Source organism: Nomascus leucogenys, chromosome 18 (genome assembly GCF_006542625.1).
Source record: "Nomascus leucogenys isolate Asia chromosome 18, Asia_NLE_v1, whole genome shotgun sequence".
In the NCBI taxonomy this organism is placed as follows: domain Eukaryota; kingdom Metazoa; phylum Chordata; class Mammalia; order Primates; family Hylobatidae; genus Nomascus; species Nomascus leucogenys.
In genome coordinates, this window is record NC_044398.1 from 22,295,622 (window position 1) to 22,315,479 (window position 19,858).

A 19,858-nucleotide genomic window follows, 5' to 3' on the forward strand; every position below is an offset into this window, starting at 1 on the left:
GGACAGGGGTGTGTGTGGGTGTGTTAGGGGGAATTATAGTGGTGGTGGTAGAGGGTATTTAAAGATTTATAAAAGACAGCTGGGTGAGGTGGCTCATGACTGTAATCCCAGCACTTTGGGAGGCTGAGGTAGTTGGATTATTAGGGACCAGGAGTTTGAGACCAGCCTGGCCAACATGGTGAAACCCCTGTCTCTACTAAAAATACAAAAATTAGATGGGCATGGTGGCACGTGCCTGTAATTCCAGCTACTCAGGATGCTGAGACAGGAGAATTGCTTGAACCCGGGAGGCAGAAGTTGCGGTGAGTCAAGACTGTGCCACTACACTCAAGCCTCAGTGATAGAGTGAGACTCCATCTCAAAAAAAAAAAAAAAAAAAAAAAAAAAAAAAAAAAAAAAAAAAAAAAAAAAGACTTATAATACATATATTGGGAGGCCAAGGCAAGAGGATTGCTTGAGACCAGGAGTTCAAGACCAGCCTGGTCAGCATACTGAGACCCTGTCTCTACCAAACATTTTAAAAATAAAAACAATTTTTTTTTGTTTTAAGATTTAAAATATGTGCCAGGCTTGGTGGCTCACACCTGTAATCCCAGCACTTTGGGAGGCTGAGGCAGGCAGATCACCTGACGTCAGGAGTTCGAGACCAACCTGGCCAACGTGGTGAAACCCTCTCTCTACTAAAAATACAAAAAAATTAGCTGGGTGTGGTGGTGTGTACCTGTAATCCCAGCTACTCCGGAGGCTGAGGCAGGAGAATCGCTTGAACCCAGGAGGTGGAGTTTGCAGTGAGCCGAGATCCAGCCACTGCACTTCAACGTCAGCATCAAGAGTGAAACACCGTCTTAAAAAAAAAAAAAAAAAAGATTTAAAATATATGACCTCTGAAAGAGTTTACAATCTGATGGAGCATCAGACCCAGGATAGGATCCTCTCAATATTAGCTACTAGGCTGGGCATGGTGGCTCACGCCTGTAATCTCAGCATTTTGGGAAGTCGAGGTGGGCAGATCACCTGACGTCAGGAGTTCGAAACCAGCCTGGCCAACATGGTGAAACCCCATCTCTACTAAAAATACAAAAATTAGCTGGGCATGGTGGCGGGTGCCTGTAATCCCAGTTACTCAGGAGGTTGAGGCCCAAGAATCACTTGAACCCAGGAGGCGGATGCTGCAGTAAGTCGAGATCGCACCACTGCACTCCAGCCTGGGTGACAAAGTGAGATTCCATCTAAAAAAAAAAAAAAGCTATTGAAGGAGAAGGGAGCAACTCATGCACAGCTGTGTGATCGAGCACAGGCTTCCAAGGCACCAGGCCTGGGCTGGACTCGCTACCCTGAATTCTCCAGCAGGGGAACAAGGGGGTTCCCAAGCCTGTTCAAGGAGGGCTTCTCAAAGGACCTGGAGCTTAACACAAGCTGGCAGTGTGCGCTGCAGCTATAAGGTGGGAAGCGCATTGAAAAAGAGTAATTGGTGTGAAGGTAGGAGCAAGCTGGAAGGGAAGCCACTTGGGACCCCACAGGAATGGCATCTCACCGGGCACAGGGAATCTGGGAAAGGTTAATTATGGCTGGGCACAGTGGCTCATGCCTGTAATCCCAGCACTTTGGGAGGCTGAGGCAGACAGATCACTTGAGGCCAGGAGTTTGAGACCAGCCTGGCCAACATGGTGAAACCCCATCTCTACTAAAAATACAAAAATTAGCCGAGTGGGTGGCACACACCTGTAATCCCAGCTACTTTGGAGGCTGGGACAGGAGAATCACTCGAACCCAGGAGGTAGAGGTTGCAGTGAGCTAAGATCACACTACTGCACTCCAGCTTGGGGGACAGAGCAAGACCCTGCCTCAAAAAAATAAATTAAATTTTTTTAAAAAAAGAGCATGTTAAGGAGTACAGGCATCCGTTTTTCTCAGGGCCAAAGATTTCCTATCCCAGTGGGAGCACCAGATGAGAGAAGAGAAAAATCTGCTGTGACCTCTGCCAGTCTCACTTCCAGGTCTATGTGTCTGTCTTTAGCATGATTAAAATACTGTAAATTATATGCTTATCCTTTGTTGATGTTCTTTTTATGATCCACCTTATGTGGCTGTATATATTTTGCATCTCTACATACATATTACTATGCAAAGTTGTATACACAAAGCCATGCATACTGTACTTTATGGAAAATTTAAGAGCGTTTCAGATATAATTAGAACCATATGTGTTTTTCCCCTTCTGGGCTGTGGGTGGGAGATGAATCTAGAGCCTGCCCCCGAGGCTTGCGAGGCTGAACTAAGCAGCCAGACTGGCTCTAAAGGCAATGGGGAGCTATTAAAAGGTTTGGAGAGGGAGGTCCTAGTGAGGCTGAACCAGAGGTGAAATAAACAGAAAGTTCCAGGCTCTCCTTGCTTCTACTTAAAAAAAATCAGAGCAGTAAATCCCAAACCAGTTCTGCCCACAACTCAACTGCAGATGAGCATCCCTTGCGCCATCTGTGCAGGAAAGCCATCGTGTGGGGCTGTAGGACTATGAAGTCAGCCTCTGCAAGCAACAAGGCTCAGAGGCTGAGGGGCTTCAGGCCCCAGCAAAACCCAGTGACCCTGTTGTCAAATCTGAATGTCATCATCTGCCTCCACAGGGCGACCAGCTCTGGATAGGGGCGTCAGGGTCAGGATCCTGTTCCCATGTGGCAAGAGCTTAGGGAAGCTGCTGCAGGCCTACCGATGACCTTCTTTCCTGGCCCAGACACTCTTAAAACTTCCTGGCGAGGGAGGCAACACACCTTATTGTGCAGCCCTCAACGAGCGCATCAGCTGCACTAAGTGCTGAAGAAAAGCTCCCATAATAACCATGTGTGATAATAAAAAGATAAAGAGGCAAATAGGTATGTAGGTCAGCTCAAAAATAGCCACCCACCCGCCTGGCCTGGGTAGCCATTTGTGCCAGGTGGGTACAAAGGTTTTCCTTGCTTCCCTTCCCAAGCTGATGCCCCCTGCACTTTTCAAGGTTGCCTTAAATATAACTCCTTCCTGCACTAGCTGGGGTAGCCAGGGCAGTAGGGACTGCAGCCCTACAGGGGCAGCCCTGCGCCCCCTCCACCAAATCAATCCTGGGGTCAGAGGACACAAAGGCTTGGCCTCTCTGACGTGAGTTCTGGGGGCTAAGTCAGGGTTTAGGGTAGTGAGTCACAGACATTCTTTCCCCCTTTCCCTTAGGGTTTGCGCACACCCAGGAAGCCTTCCCCTCCCCAACAGAGACCGCTTTGTTAGCACGACCCACCCGGTTGGAGAAGAGTTACAGCCTCAGGGGTGTGAGGGCCTCCTCGGCCTCTCCCTCCCTCCCCCTCTCTCCTCTCTAGGGCTTTCACCAGAAAGGCGCCAACCCTGCGCTCTGCCCCCACCCAGCCGCCGGGGCCCCAAATGCTGAGCTCAGCATCTCTGTGGCCTGGCTGCCCTCCTCCCGGGCAGTGGGAGGAGCCTCCTTCCTCCCGAGGGTGGGCGGGGCCAGGGCCAGCCCCGCCCTCCTCCCCGTTCCCCATCTCCCTCCATCCCCCTCCCGTTCCTCAGTCGCACGTTCTCCAAGTCACGTCCCCCGCTTCTCCCAGTAGGGGGTCGACGGAGATTGGACCCTCCCCCCAGTCAGCTGCTCTGCATCTGTCACCTCGGCGGCAGCGCTCCCTTGAGGTCGCACCTCCGCTGTGGAGGGAGGGGAGAGCGAGCTGAGGGGGGGGGTCTTCCCTTCCCCCATCCCACTGGCCCCAGACAAGCCACCGCAGACCGCGGCGAGATCAGTTAAGCTCTTGCGTGCACCAGTTCCCGGAGCAGAGTCTGAAAGTTTTTGTGTTTCTGTGCGGCTACTTTTAAGTACAAAAAATTCAGCAGTGGCTCCTGGGTGCCTATGCCAGAGTCTGGCCCTTTGTGGATTACATACGGGACAACTGGGGTGGGGAAGGGCCCCTCTTCACAGGCACCAATTCCCAAAGTGGCCTTCCTATGGGACCCCAGAGCTCCCAGGGGGAGGATCCCAGAGGGGGATGTGGTAGCAGAAACACTGTCACTTCTGGGAGTGAGGGTGTCAGCTAAAGGGAAACCCCTCAAGTGTCAGTCGGCCTTGCCATTTGAGTCAGCACTGCTAGGTGCTGCTGAATTCTGCAGGGGGAGGAAGAACCTGATCAGATAAAACAAGGGCTGACCTAGAGAAAGTCTCTTGGGTCAACATCTTAGCGATAACAGAAGATCACTCCAACTGTTCTACACCCCACCCTACAATATCGACCCCCTGCTTTCCAGCATTTACGGTCCCCTTTAGTTTACAACTAAGAGTATGGGTTGCCTGGGATCAGGAAATGAGCCTAGATGTAGAGTCCTGGCTCCAGCTTTGCTGACACTATGTGACTCACTGCACCTATCTGAATCTCAGTTTTCTCACCTGTGCAGTGACATTGATGAGGTCTGTCCTGCCTACAAACTCTACACACATATATTAGTTGTTGTTTTTTAATTTTTAGTAGAGATAGGGGTCTCACAACTTGCCCCAGGCTGGTTTGAACTCCTGGATTCAAGCAATCCTCCCATCTCCACCTCCCAAATGCTGGGATTACAGGTGTGAGCCACTGTACCAGGCCTTTATTTTTGTTTTGTTGGTTTTCGTTTTTGTTTGAGATAGCATCTCACTCTATCACCCAGGCTGGAGTGCAGTGGAACAATCTTGGCTGACCGGAACTGCTTCCCAGGTTCAAGCGATTCTCCTGCCTCAGCCTCCCAAGTAGCTGGGATTACAGGTGCACGCCACCAAACCTGGGTAATTTTTGTATTTTTAGTAGAGACACGGTTTCACTATGTTGGCCATGCTGGTCTCAAACTCCTGGCCTCATGTGATCCACTCGCCTCAGCTTCCCAAATCATGTGCTGGAATTACAGGTGTGAGCCACTGCCCAGCCTAAGTCTTTTTTTTTTTTTTTTTTTTTTTGAGACAGAGTCTTGCTTTTTGACCCAGGCTAGAGTGCAGTGGCACAATCTCAGCTCACTGTAACCTCAGCCTCCTGGGCTCAAGTGATTTTCCCATCTCAGCCTCCCAAGAAGCTGGGACTACAGGTACACTCCACCATGCCCAGCTAACTTTTTGTCTCTTTAGTAGAGATGGGATTTCACCATGTTGGCCAGGCTGGTCTTGACCTCCTGGACTCAAGTGATCTGCCCACCTTGGCCTCCCAAAGTGCTGAGATTACAGGCATGAGCCACTGTGCCCAGCCTCCAGTTGTCATTTTTATTAACAAAGTTATGAAAATCCTTTAGAACATGTGGAAAAAGACAAAAAGTTATAAGGCTGGGTTCAGTGGCTCACACCTGTAATCCCAGCACTTTGGGAGGCCGAGGCGGGCAGATTGTCTGAGGTCAGGAGTTCAAGACCAGCCTGGCCAACATGGTGAAACCCTGTCTTTACTAAAAATACAAATATTAGCCGGGCATGGTGGCGGGCACCTGTAATCCCAGCTACTTAGGAGGCTGAGGCAGGAGAATCGCTTAAATCCAGGAGACAGAGGTTGCAGTGAACCACGATCGTGTCCAGCCTGGGCAACACAAGACTCCATCTCAAAATTTAATTAAAAAAAAAAAAAAAGTTATGAAAGCCCTAAAAAATATGGAAGTGTGTTTTTTTGTTTGTTTTGGTGTTTTTGAGACGGAATTTCGCACTGTTGCCCAGGCTGGAGTCTAATGGTGCGATCTCAGCTCACTGCAACCTCCACCTCCCGGGTTCAAGCGATTCTCCTGCCTCAGCCTCCCGAGTAGCTGGGATTACAGGCGCCTGCCAGCACGCACGGTTAACTTTTTCTATTTTTAGTAGAGACAGGGTTTTACTATTTTGGCCAGGCTGGTCTCAAACTCCTGACCTCATGATCTGCCTGCCTTGGCCTCCCAAAGTTCTGGGATTACAGGCGTGAGCCACCGTGCCCGGCCTGTGCAAGTGTTTTTAGAATCCTGAAGCGCTCCATAAGGGTCAATGATCTTTGTGAGGAGGCTGGTGCGGTGGTTCATGCCTGTAATCCCAGCACTTTGGGAGGCTGAAGGGGGCAGATCACCTGAGGTCAAGAGTTTGAGACCAGCCTGGCCAACTTAGTGAAACCCCGTCTCTGTTGAAAATACAAAAATAAACCGGGCGTGGTAGTGCATTCCTGTAATCTCAGCTACTCGGGAGGCTGAGGCAGGTGAATCCCTTGAAGCCGGGAGGCAGAGGTTGCAATGAGCTGAGATTGCACCACTTGTACTCCAGCCTGGGCGACAGAGTGAGACTCCACCTCAAAAAAAAAAAAAAAAAAAAAAAAAAAAAAAGATCTTTGTGAAGAGATGGCAAATTGCCAGGTGGGCTGGCAGCTTCCATTTCCTGCCAGCCCAGGTGTTCCAGAGAAAGGCTCAGCATGCAGACCTGGGCAGCGGCCTTTTGCCTAGACCTGAGTTTCCCAAACCTTTGACTATTAAGGCCACTGGAGATAAAAATGCACTTCTGAGTGAGGTTAGAGGCATTGCAGAAGGGTGATGAAGGAGACCAAAGCCAGGGAGAAGACAGTTCCAGAGGATTGAGTGGGGCCTAACTGCCAGGAGAGAGGGAGATCCTGGAACCTCCTAAGGCTCCCTGCCCTGTCAGTTCCTTGTCCATAAAGTGGGGAGGTTAGGGGCTGGAAGGAGTACTCTCTTAGGACCTGCATATCTTAACATTAAAAAATTTCAGCTGTGCATGGTAGCTCACGCCTGTAATCCCAGGACTTTGGGAAGCTGAGGCGGGCAGATCACCTGAGGTTGGGAGTTTGAGACCAGGCTAACCAACATGGAGAAACCCCATCTCTACTAAAAATACAAAAAAGTTAGCCAGGTGTGGTGGCACATGCCTGTAATCCCAGCTACTCGGGAGGCTGAGGCAGGAGAATCGCTTGAACCTGGGAGCCAGAGGTTGCAGTGATTCAAGATTGCGCCATTGCACTCCAGCCTGGGCAACAAGAGCGAAACTCCATCTAAAAAGAAAAGAAAAAGAAAAAGATTTTAAGGTTCATTCTGCTGACAGAAGAATCCTGACAGTGAGAAGGCTGACCCTTCTCTCTGCTGATCTAGCACTACTCACCCCAGCCCTTTGGGAAACCCAGAGGCTAGACAGGTCCTCCTGGTCTCCTTTCTTCTCTAGAAGGAAAAACAACAACAGAGTGAGCTCATTTTGCTGTCCAGACAAATGATGAGCCTGGGTTTGGGCTTTCCCAACTGTGGCAGGTCCTGATCATCTCTGATCTCTGTCATCCTCTGTCATATACTCCCTAGGTTGGTGGAAAAACCCCCATCCCTGCTTCCCCCTTTGTTATATGGATATCAACAATATTTCCATATTGTAAACCAATTGGAAGCCCTCAAAAGGCAAAAGCACTGAAATGGCTGAAATACCTATTTCTACCTTCTCTGGCAGGCCTCCTGCAGAGAGTCCTACGGGCTAGGCCTGGGGTTTGGGGGAAAGCAGCTCCATGGAATTTATTATATCTTTCTCCTTTGCTATGATCCTTGTAGAGGTTGAAGAGGTCTTTGAGATTCTCTAGTTCCATGTTTTCAAAACTGAGGTATGAAGGCTGGGCTTGGTTGCTCACGCCTGTAATCCCAGCACTTTGGGAGGCCGAGGCAGGCAGATCACTTGAGGCCAGGAGTTAGAGACCAGCCTGGCCAACATAGTGAAACCCCGTCTCTACTAAAAATACAAAAATTAGCCAGGCGTGGTGGCGCTTGCCTGTAATCCCAGCTACTCGTGAGGCTGCGGCAGGAGAATCGCTTGAACTCAGGTGGCAGAGTTTGCAGTGAGCTATCGGCACTGCACTCCAGCCTGGAGGACAGAGCGAGACTGTCTCAAAAAAGGAAAATGTTTTTTTTCTTTTTTTTGAGGAAGAAAGTAAGTAATTTAACTAGTAAGTAATCTAAACATGTGCTACTGAAATTAACACAGATAAAATATATAATAAAATGCAAAATTGTGTTATTTGTAATAAAAATTCTGGGCTTCAAAGACATGGTATGCTTCCTGGGGGCTGCTTCTGGGCCACAGCCCAGACTCCGATCCATCCTTAGTGGCCAAACAGCCTGCAACTCAGGTCTGCTGACTCCTATCCTCACCCCACGGGGCCTGAGCTAGCCGAGGTTTAAGAGACTCACTAGAGAGAGGAGGTTGCCTAGCCCTCCCTGCACTTCATTGCTTTCTCTCCTCACAAGGATTCAGAACCCAGGATTGGAGAGGGATCTTAGTAATGGCTGGCAGAAACCTGGCCTCTAAGTGGATGGGATTCCTTCCTGACAGCCAGTGGGGCAGGTGAGGAGAAAAGAGACAGTGCTGGAGTTAGAAGGATGAGGTTCCAGGCCTGGCTGGGTCCGTAGGACAACTCATTTGACCGCACGGGCTGGAGATGGGTGGGCTGCATGAAGTCTGGTAGGCTGTCTGTGCCTTTGCTACTGCTGGGATACAGAGGTCTGCCAGAATCCTCAGGCTACTCTCTCAGCTCTCAAAACCCTTATCCCTTGGCATGGGTGGTTTATCAACCTAGCCCTTTGTGGGGTTCCCACTGCTCTGCCCTCACCCCAAAGGAAATGACTTCTTGGGAAACCTAGGACCCAAGGCAGAACCACGCAGAACTGGTTGTGGGCTCACCTTTGTCACGTGTGAACCCTGTCTACACAGCTGCAAGCTCTCACCCACCCCTAACCCACCCAGGCCTATCCTTCCTAGAGGTCAATAAGCACCCCAGCTAAAGATAAGCATCAGAATCACCTGGAGAATTTTGCTCCTAAGGTCCCCACCCAGACCTACCCAATCAGAATGGGGGTTGAGGAGATGAGAATCTCGGTTTTACAAGCTCCTTAGCTGATTCTAATTTTTTTTTTTTTTTTGAGACGGAGTCACACTCTGTTGCCCAGGCTGGAGTGCAATGGCGCAATCTCAGCTCACTGCAACATCCGCTTCCTGGGTTCAAGCGATTCTCCTGCTTCAGCCTCCTGAGTAGCTGGGACTACAGGTGTGTCCCATCACACCCGGCTAATTTTTGTATTTTTAGTAGAGATCAGGTTTCACCATGTTGGCCAGGCTGGTCTTGAACTCCTGACCTCGTGATCCGCCCGCCTTGGCCTCCCAAAGTGCTGGGATTATAGGCATGAGCCACCACACCCAGCCTGATTCTAATTATTAATCAGACTTGAAATGAAAGCCACTGGTTCACGGAGGGATTACGGGACTCTCACTTTGAGCCTCAATGTCCACATCTGTAGAATGGCACTATATTTGTTCCTCGGGGCATACTTGGACAACATTTTTTTTTTTTTTTGAGATGGAGTTTCACTCTTGTTGCCCAGGTTGGAGTGCAATGGCATGATCTCGGCTCACCGCAACCTCTGCCTCCCGGGTTCAAGCGATTCTCCTGCTTCAGCCTCCCTAGTAGCTGGGATTACAGGCATGTGCCACCACGCCCGGCTAATTTTCTATTTTTAGTAGAGATGGGGGTTTCTCCATGTTGGTCAGGCTGGTCTCGAACTCCCAACCTCAGGTGATCCGCCCGCCTCAGCCTCCCAAAGTTCTGGGATTACAGGCATGAGCCACCACGCCCGGTCTAGACAACAGATTTTTAAAAGCTACTTTGAAAGACTGATCAATACAGGCCGGGCCTGGTGGCTCATGCCTGTAATCCTAGCACTTTGGGAGGCTGAGGCAGGCGGATCACTTGATGTTAGGAGTTCAAGACCAGCCTGGCCAACGTGGTGAAACCCCGTCTCTACTAAAAATACAAAAATTAGCCAGGCGTGGTGGCGCGTGCCTGAAGTCCCAGCTACTCAGGAGGCTGAGGCAGGAGAATCACTTGAACCTGGGAGGCAGAGGTTGCAATGAGCGGAGATCGTGCCACTGCATTCTAACCTGGGTGACGGAGTGAGACTCCGTCTCAAAAAAAAATATATATATATACTCCTCAATACATTGTATTGTTAGTATTTCCATTTCAAAAAGCAACCTCATTTGCAAAGACTCCTCACTGAGTTTTTAACTCTCCCTCCAGTAGGATAGTCAAAATCCTCCTTGAGGCCCTCACTTCAGCTTTTCACAAGCCTCCTAAACCAGGTGCATTTATAATCATGCTATTTTGACCAAGCTGTTTGTTGTTTTTCAAGAAAGCCACAGAATCCTGGGAACACTTCTGCTGGCTTCTCATCTCCACCTCCTCCCAATACTCCACCCTCTCCTTAATGCCTCGACCCACGGGCTCCTCCACCAACTACTTCCACCAGCCACAATGAGAAATTTCCAAAGGGCTGCAGAGGCACCCCAAGCAGAGGCATGCGAGCGAGTTGGCTGGCCTTCAGGGGGTTCCATCCTGAATCCTGGGGTTCTTGGAATCACACCCTCACCCCAAGATCCTGTTCAACTTCCCAAACCCGACCAGGGCGACTTGCCAGACCAAGGCCCTGGGAACCGGTGCTCCAGACGGAACCGCCTGAACGAGGAGGGGCAGGTGGCCGGGAGTGAGTGTTCATTGACTTTAAATTGCAGGTTGCGGCATTGCGCTCTATTCCGATGGAGCACAATCCTGGAAGAGGCAGAGTTTATGCATGGTCAGGGCCCTGGCCACAGACACTGGGACATGGGGCCTGATCACCAACTCCAGAGGCCTGAGTCACCTGGGACATGACACCAGCCCACTCCTGCTCAGAGGTTGGCCAGTCTCCCCGCCAGGGTTGTCTTGCGGCTGCCACGTTGCACATTGTGTCTATGTGATGAGTGCTCCCTGGAGCACTACTCTCCAGAAGACACATGTTCATGCAGACTCTAATGGTAGCAGCATCCTCTGGAGTTGTGCAAAGAGGCAGCCCTGCTGCTGCTTCTTCTTCTTTTTTTAATTAAAAAAAAAATAGGCCAGGTGTGGTGGCTCACACCTGTGATCCCAGCACTTTGGGAGGCCAAGGCAGGCGGATCACGAGGTCAGGAGATCGAGACCATCCTGGCCAAAATGGTGAAACCCCATCTCTACTAAAATATGAAAAAATTAGCTGGGCATGGTGGTGTGCACCTGTAGTCCCAGCTACTCGGAAGGTGGAGGTTGCAGTGAGCTGAGATCACTCCAGCTTGGCGACAGAACAAGACTCAGTCTCAAAAAAAAAAAAAAAAAAATAGAGATGGGGGTCTCGCTATGTTGGCCAGGTTGGTCTTGAACTCTTGGCTTCAAGCAATCCTCCTACATTGTCCTCCCAAAGTGCTAGGATTACAGGCATGAGCCACCACACCCAGCCCTACTTCTACCAACAAGGGAACATTTCAACTTCAAAGCATTCTGAGGGGAGTGACTGCTTCATGGGTAAAGGACCTCCATGGGAGTTAGGAAGGTGTTTTGGAACCAGATAGAGGTAGTGGTTGCACAACATTGTGAGTGTACTAAATGCCACTGAAGTAACTGTTCACTTTGAAATGGTTAATTTCCCTCCCTCCATCCTTTCCCTCCCTCCCTCCCTCCCTTCCTCCCTTCCTCCCTTCCTCCCTTCCTTCCTTCCTGTAATCCCAGCTACTCAGGAGGCTGAGACCTGGGCAACAAGAGTGAAACTCTGTTTCAAAAAAAATAAAAAGGCCGGGTGCGGTGGCTCATGCCTATAATCCCAACGCTTTGGGAGGCCTAGGCGGGTGGATCACCTGAGGTTGGGAGTTTGAGACCAGCCTGACCAACATGGAGAAACCTGTCTCTACTAAAAATACAAAATAAGCTGGGCGTGGTGGCGCATGCCTGTAATCCCAGCTACTCAGGAGGCTGAGGCAGGAGAATCACTTGAACCCAGGAGGCAGAGGTTGCAGTGAGCCGAGATCGTGCCATTGCACTCCAGCCTGGGCAACAAGAGCGAAACAGCGAAACTCCGTCTCAAAAAAAAAAAAAAAAAAAAAAAAAAAAAAATTCCCTACAACAGATCAGCCCTCTGCAAGATTTCACGTCTCTCCCCAGTTTCCTGGGGTCAGTCGCTGACTATATTCCAGAGGAAGAACTGGATTGGCTTAGAAACCCCATTCCCGGACCCCAGTTGAGGAGGAAGGGAAATGGTCAGATCTGTCCAAGGCTCTTGGCAGCACTTGCCAGAAAGAGGATGGAAAGGTAGCATCAAGGTCCTCTTGAAGGCACCCCATAGTCCCCACTAGATCCTGGGAATCTAGATGTGGGTGTCTGCAATTCTGGAAAAAGCCATGTGCTTTTTGTTTTTGTCTCACTATGTCACCCAAGCTGTAGTGCAGTGGTACCATCATAGCTCACTGTAACCCTGGCCAGGCTCCAGTGGTTCTCCTACCTCAGCTTCCTGAATACCTGGGACTAAAGATGTGTGCTACCATGCCCAGTTAATTTTTATTTTTTATTTATGTATTTATTTGAGACGGAGTCTCGCTCTGTCACCCAGGCTCGAGTGCAGTGGCGAGATCACGGCTCACTGCAAACTCCACCTTCCAGGTTCAAGTGATTCTCCTGCCTCAGCCTCCTAACCAGCTGGGACTACAGGCGCGCACCATCATGCCCAGCTAATTTTTTTGTATTTTTAGTAGAGATGGGGTTTCACCATGTTGGCCAGGCTGGTCTTGAATTCTTGACCTCAGGTGATCCACCTGCTTTGGCCTCCCAAAGTGCTGAGATTACAGGTGTGAGCCACCTCACCCGGCCAATAATTTTTTTTTTTTAGGTGGAGTCTCGCTCTGTCACCCAGGCTAGAGAGCAGTGGCGCAATCTCGGCTCACTGCAACCTCCACCCCCTGCACCACGACACTTGGCTAATTTTTGTATTTTTAGTAGAGACAGGGTTTTTCTTTTTCTTTACTTCTTCATTTTTTTTTTTTTTTTTTTTTTTTTTTGAGACGGAGTCTCACTCTGTAGCCGAAGCTTGAGTGAAGTGGTGCAATCTTGGCTCACTGCAACCTCCGCCTCCCAGGCTCAAGCGATTCTCGTGCCTCAGGCTCCTGAGTCGCTGGGACTACAGGCGCACACCTCCACATCTGGCTATTTTTTTTTTTTTTTTTTAGGTGGAGTCTCACTCTGTTGCCAGGCTGGAGTGCAGTGGTGCAATCTGGGCTCACTGCAACCTCCGCCTCCCGGGTTCAAGCAATTCTCCTGCCTCAGCCTCCCAAGTAGCTGAGACTACAGGCACGCGACACCATGCCCAGCTAATTTTTGTACTTTTAGTAGAGATGGGGTTTCACCATGTTGGCCAGGATGGTCTGAATCTCTTGACTTCGTGATCTGCCTGCCTCAGCCTCCCAAAACCCTGGGATTACAGGCGTGAACCACCACGCCTGGCCAATTTTTTGTATTTTGGTAGAGACGGGGTTTCACCATGTTGCCCAGGGTGGTCTCAAACTCCTGAGCTCAGGTGATCTGCCTGCCTCAGCCTCCCAAAGTGCTAGGGTTACAGGCGTGAGCCACCACGCCTGGCTAATTTTTTAAATTTTTTGTAGATACGTGGTCTCACTGTGTTGCCTAGGCTGGTCCTAAACTCCTGGCCTCAAGTAATCCTCTCACCTTCAAAGTGTGTGGGTTAAAAGTGTGAGCCGCCACAGCCAGAGAAGCCACGTTCTTGCCTCATCTAACCATTCATTCATCCATTCATTCATGTATTTATCTAAGGAACATTTGCTGAGCCTTTTCTATGTACTGGGCACAGTGCTGGCTCCTTGAAGTTAGGATGAGTAGAACGCCATCCTCAAGTAGCTTACTGTCTAGTGGGAAGACCAAAGTGGAAAGAATTATTAACAACAAAGATATGCACAGGCTGGAAAGATGCCCTGAGGAAGGCACCTAAGGGGTGGAGTGTCGGGATGAGGGTGCTAGGGAAGGCTTCCTGGAGGAAGGGATGCCAGAGTTGGGTGGCCAAGGCTGCTGGTGGAAGCATGTCTAGGCAAGCCCACCTTGGCCTGAGGGGAGGAGGAGCGGGTGGGTGGACACCAAATGCAGGGTTTCTAGGTTCTGTGAGAGCTCCAATAAGGTCTGGTTCAGAGGCCAGGAGATGGAGCGTCCTCCTGCCCAGAAGGGCCCCATTTGCAGAGTTGTGGAGGGAGGGGGTGTTCGGTATGGGGAGGGTGGTTACAAAGTCTTTCCAGCTCCAGCCAGATGGAAGGGAATCTACCCTCCACCTCAGGACAGGACGGACCAAGGCCCTGCGCTCTGGCTCCTGGGAGAGGCCAACAGTTAAGAACCCCCGCTTTACCCCCCCAACCTTTTAGATTCTCCTGGCAGACAGGCCTTGTCTCTATCAGGGGTTTTGGAGGGTGTCACAGGGGAATACACTGACCACCCCCAACTCCCCCAGGCCTCTGCCAAGCCTCCTTGCAGGAGACTTTACCCTGGAACCCACTCCCTCCTACTTTAGGAAACACTTCCAACAATAGGACTGCCTTCTTTTTTTTTAATTGCTTTTTAGAAACACAATGAGACAATAACATTAAGAGATTTCTTTTGAAAAGAAACAAAATTACTCATTGCGCATTAACCAGCCCTTCCCATTTGAGACAAGTTGTTTTATTAACAGAAGGAGACAGTGAATGAAAAAAAGGTGCTTGGAACACTGTTGGGCAGTCTTGATGGTGTTTGTTGAATGAATAAATGATTCCTAATAAACTGACCTTTCCAGACCGGACCCGGATTATTTTCCTTATGAATATCTACTTAAAAGAAAAAAAAAAAAAAGCCTGTACTTTCTTTAGGTCAGTGTTCCACATTTTCCTGAATTTTTTTTCTGTCCATAAAAAAAGGCCAGGCGTGGTGGCTCATGCCTGTAATCCCAGCACTTTGGGAGGCCCAGGCTGGTGGATCACCTGAGGTCAGAAATTTGAGACCAGATTGGCCAACATGGTGAAACCCTGTCTCAACTGAAAATACAAAAATTACACCGGGCGCGGTGGCTCATGCCTGTAATCCTAGCACTTTGGGAGGCCAAGGCAGGCGGATCACGAGGTCAGGAGATCCAGACCATCCTGGCTAACACGGTGAAACCCTGTCTCTACTAAAAATACAAAAAATTAGCCGGACGTGGTGGTGGGCGCCTGTAGTTCCAGCTACTCAGGAGGCTGAGGCAGGAAAATGGCGTGAATCCGGGAGGCGGAGCTTGTAGTGAGCCAAGATTGCGCCACTGCACTCCAGCCTGGGTGAAAGAGTGAGACCCCATCTCAAAAAAAAAAAAAAAAAGAAGAAGAAGAAGAAGAAGAAAAAACATCGTAACTGTTTCCTTAAGGTGTTTAGGTGTCCCACCCAAATCAGCTTGGAGGAAAGGTGAATGTTCCTGATGGATTAATTCAGATCTTCTCTCTGGCCAGCAGGAAGACACACCCATGCAGGTCACCTCTGTAAGAGTGATTTCAAGAGCATGTCATCTACTCCAGCCCTCCAAGAACATCTAGCCGCCTTGATCCAGTGTCTTTTTATTATTTTTAATTTTTATATCCCCATTGTTAAGCAATCTGGTGTCTTTAAGGCTCCAACAAGTGACAGAGCTTGAAGAATGGGAAGAGAAGGCCGTGAAAGTCCCAGTGGCTCACAAACTATTCCATTCTGCAGCTGTCTTTAAGATGTCTCCTGGATCCCCTGATTTCTTTCTTAAATCCATAAATTTGTCTCCATAAGTGGGTCTCCCACCTGTCAAATGAGAGTAGGGTGCAGAGCTTGGATTCTGGTTCTTTCAGGTTCTAAGTCTTGGCCCAAGTGTCAACTTTTTCTTTTTTAAGTTGGGGTGGGGATGGGGGTTGCGGAGGGCAGTGGCCTGACATCTCCTGCAAGTGTCATTTGTCACGCGAAAACAAGCCTGACCCGAGGCAAGGCCCGCCTATCTGATTAGGTTCCTTGCCCGCCCCGGGGTCCCTGGGCATCTGATGTAAGTTTGGCTTCCTCTTCCATCAGGGTCCTCGTATCCCAGACTGATGAACCTTTAGAGCAATAGGTCGAGTCCGTCCCAACCTCCACCCACCCTCAGCAAACACTGTTAGCCTCCGAGCACTACTGCCAGGCCAGATTTCCTGCGGCCCCGCCTGAATGATGAAACAGGGTATGGCCATTGCATTCCCTGGCTTTTCCAGAGATCTCGGTCCTCGGTCCTGATGCAACCGTCTGGATCTTTTACACAAAGCGCTAGGCGAGCGCTGGGCGCTAGGACCCGGGGGGCGCCCGGGCTGGGAGGCCCGGCTGCGCTGCCTGCAGTCCGCGGGGCGGGCGGATGGGTCCGTGAGTCCGACTGCTGTGAATCCTCGCTTCCATCCCTGCACTGGGCGCTATGAACCCAGGCCCATCCACACTCCTCTAACCCTCTAACTCTCCTCAAGCCCTCTCCTTGGGAGCAGTTGGAAGGTGGAAGCGAATAGGGTTTGGGAGGAGGCAGGGATCCCCATTAACCCATGTCCTGGGCTGTAGAGTAACAGCCAGGATGGGCAGGTGGGGCCTTGGGGAAGGGGCAGCATGGTGCCCGGAGCTTCCTGGTCTGTGGACACCACCCCCATATCCCGACCCTTTGCAAAGCAGGGATAGAAGGGGTAAGGGCGCGAGGGCAGGCCGGGATAACGTCTGCTCCTGCGCCGCCGTCCCACGGGCATCCCCCCGTGTGTGCCCAGTTGTTCCCGAAGCTTTAGGATCCAAGACGCTGGGGGCAACCATTTTCCTTGCCCGCCGCCCCCTCACGCTTCCCTGCCTCTCCTCCTAGCCTAGTCACGGGCTGTCCCCTCCCCCAGCAATGCAACCCTATAATAAACAAGTCTTTCCTTGATCCTCCCCTGCCGCGAGCGCCCTCGGGGACCTTGGCAGCTGCTGCCGCCGCGGATCCTTTCCAGAAAGGGGGCGTGGCGGTGGGTCGGGGTTCGACTGAGAGCTTTCTGGGGCTCAATGGAGGTGGGGCCCGGCCGCTGTCACCGGGCAGGAGAGAACGTTGCTTACGTGCGCCCGAAGCCCATTGGCCAAGGCGGGCCACACTCCCGGGTCTGGATTGGGTGGTGGCGCAGAGAAGGCGCGGCCTCGCCGCGCTAGTCCTTATAGGCTGCTCCGCACTGGTGCTGGGGAGCAGCAGGCCAAGTGGGAGGTGCGAGTGTGGAGCTGGGACGGGTCTGGGCAGCTCTCGGTGGTTGGCACCGGTTCGCACACCCATTCAAGCGGCAGGACGCACTTGTCTTAGCAGTTCCCGCTGACCGCGCTAGCTGGTGAGTGTCCCTTCTGAATGTGGGTCCTAGAGCTCGCGGTCTGGTCTGGTCCCCACACTGACGCCTCGTCGGTCCCCCTCTTGTCTTACAGCGGCTTCTACGCTCCGGCACTCTGAGTTCATCAGCAAACGCCCTGGCGTCTGTCCTCACCATGCCTAGCCTTTGGGACCGCTTCTCGTCGTCGTCCACCTCCTCTTCGCCCTCGTCCTTGTCCCGAACTCCCACCCCAGATCGGCCGCCGCGCTCAGCCTGGGGGTCGGCGGCCCGGGAGGAGGGATTTGACCGCTCCACGAGCCTGGAGAGCTCGGACTGCGAGTCCCTGGACAGCAGCAACAGTGGCTTCGGGCCGGAGGAAGGTGAGCGGTGGGCGGGTGCCGACGCGACTCGAGGGGCCGGAAAGGTGGGGGAAGCCCCGGTGCTGGAAGGGGGTCAGAGCCGCCTTGGTTTCCTATCCCATCGGGACCCAGATTGCTTGGGGGCAGGGGGAATTGGAGTATAAGGTGAGTCAGGCGGAAACTGAGGCACGGAGTGGGAAGAAGCGTTGGTTTCTTAAGGAAACAGCACCTCCCCCGCCTGTGCGTTTCCTTTTGAAGCTGCTCTAATACCCCTTGCTGTGTGCTCTCCTTTGCAGACTCGGCTTACCTGGATGGAGTGTCGTTGCCCGACTTCGAGCTGCTCAGTGACCCTGAGGATGAACACCTGTGTGCCAACCTGATGCAGCTGCTGCAGGAGAGCCTGGCCGAGGCGCGGCTGGGCTCTCGGCGCCCTGCGCGCCTGCTGATGCCTGGCCAGCTGGTAAGCCAGGTGGGCAAAGAACTATTGCGCCTGGCCTACAGCGAGCCGTGCGGCCTGCGGGGGGCGCTGCTGGACGTCTGTGTGGAGCAGGGCAAGAGCTGCCACAGCGTGGGCCAGCTGGCACTCGACCCCAGCCTGGTGCCCACCTTCCAGCTGACCCTTGTGCTGCGCCTGGACTCACGACTCTGGCCCAAGATCCAGGGGTTGTTTAGCTCCGCTAACTCTCCCTTCCTCCCTGGCTTCAGCCAGTCCCTGACGCTGAGCACTGGTTTCCGAGTCATCAAGAAGAAGCTGTACAGCTCGGAACAACTGCTCATTGAGGAGTGTTGAACTTCAACCTGCGGGGGCCGACAGTGCCCCCCAAGGCAGAGACGACTGAACTTTTGGGGTGGAGACTAGAGGCAGGAGCTGAGGGACTGATTCCTGTGGTTGGAAAACTGAGGCAGCCACCTAAGGTGGAGGTGGGGGAACAGTGTTTCCCAGGAAGCTCACTGAGTTGTGTGCAGGTGGCTGTGCATTGGGGACACATACTTCTCAGTACTGTAGCATGAAACAAAGGCTTAGGGGCCAACAAGGCTTCCAGCTGGATGTGTGTGTAGCATGTACCTTATTATTTTTGTTACTGACAGTTAGCAGTGGTGTGACAGCCAGAGAGCAGCTGGGCTGCTCCCGCCTCGGCCTGGCCCAGGGTGAAGGGGCACGTGCTCCTCAGAGCAGCCGGAGGGAGGGGGGAGGTCGTGGCGGTGGTTTGTGTATCTTACTGGTCTGAAGGGACCAAGTGTGTTTGTTGTTTGTTTTGTATCTTGTTTTTCTGATCGGAGCATCACTACTGACCTGTTGTAGGCAGCTATCTTACAGACGCATGAATGTAAGAGTAGGAAGGGGTGGGTGTCAGGGATCACTTGGGATCTTTGACACTTGAAAAAATACACCTGGGAGCTGCGTTCAAACCTTCCCCCATCGTGTACTGTGGAGTTGAGCTGGGAGGGGAGGGGCTGAGAGGGTGGGGGCTGGAACCCCTCCCCGGGAGGAGTGCCATCTGGGTCTTCCATCTAGAACTGTTTACATGAAGATAAGATACTCACTGTTCATGAATACACTTGATGTTCAAGTATCAAGACCTATGCAATATTTTTTACTTTTCTAATAAACATGTTTGTTAAAACAGTTGGTTGAGTCTCTCATCAGTACCATGAAGTGAAAAGGAGGGAGATGGGTACTAGTGAAAGGCAGGTCTCATCAGGCCCTGGGGTCCACCTGTGTGTTCCTCCATCCCTTTCCGGGACTGCCTGCCAGCCTGGTGACAGAGGTATGTGTACCGTGTGCCATCTGTGCCAAGAACCCTTAGCCCTGTGCTGGCTGAAGCTACTAGGAGAACACACTGGAAACCCCTGAAGGTAGGGGGTGAGTCAGACCTCCCACCAAGCCAGAGTCTCCAGAGGGAGAGGAGTCTCCAGAGGGAGAGCTCACCTGGCTGCCCTGGTTAGAAGGCCCAGACAGGAGGTCCCACTGAGCCCAAGGTCTTTATAATAAACAGTGAAAGAAGGAGATACACCTAATGCTAAATGACGAGTTAATGGGTGCAGCAAAACAACATGGCACATGGATACGTATGTAACAAACCTGCACATTATGCACATGTACCCTAAAACTTAAGGTATAATAATAAATAAAGTCAAAAAATAAAAACAGTGAAAGAACTAGAAAATACCTTTTTTCTTTCTGGGAGAAAAAAATCAGTTGTTCTACCATCATGAAAATTACAAATCTTATCTCTGGATTTAAAAAGACTAAGAGGGGGAGTTTGAAAAAGACTACTTAGCTCATGCCTCTCACTGGACAAGGAACCAAGAGGGGCATGAGCTGCCACTGGAAGGAAGTCTGGAC

The 19,858-nt window shown here is 51.3% G+C and overlaps 1 protein-coding gene across 1 annotated transcript; it reads left to right on the plus strand.

Annotated features, from left to right (window-relative positions):
* Positions 1-17,025: 17,025 nt before the first annotated feature.
* On the plus strand, positions 17,026-19,138 carry DDIT4 (DNA damage inducible transcript 4). The gene is made up of 3 exons (XM_030797983.1): positions 17,026-17,176; positions 17,268-17,532; positions 17,808-19,138. Exons 2-3 carry the CDS (start codon positions 17,328-17,330, stop codon positions 18,299-18,301), a joined length of 699 nt encoding a protein of 232 aa, XP_030653843.1. The 5' UTR covers positions 17,026-17,176; positions 17,268-17,327; the 3' UTR covers positions 18,302-19,138.
* The last annotated feature ends 720 nt before the right edge of the window (positions 19,139-19,858 follow it).

Coding starts and splice junctions, on each gene's coding strand:
- DDIT4 (XM_030797983.1), top strand. CDS start 17,328: ATGCCTAGCCTTTGGGACCGCTTCTCGTCGTCGTCCACCTCCTCTTCG. Junction 17,533..17,807: donor TGGCTTCGGGCCGGAGGAAG/GTGAGCGGTGGG, acceptor TCTCCTTTGCAG/ACTCGGCTTACCTGGATGGA.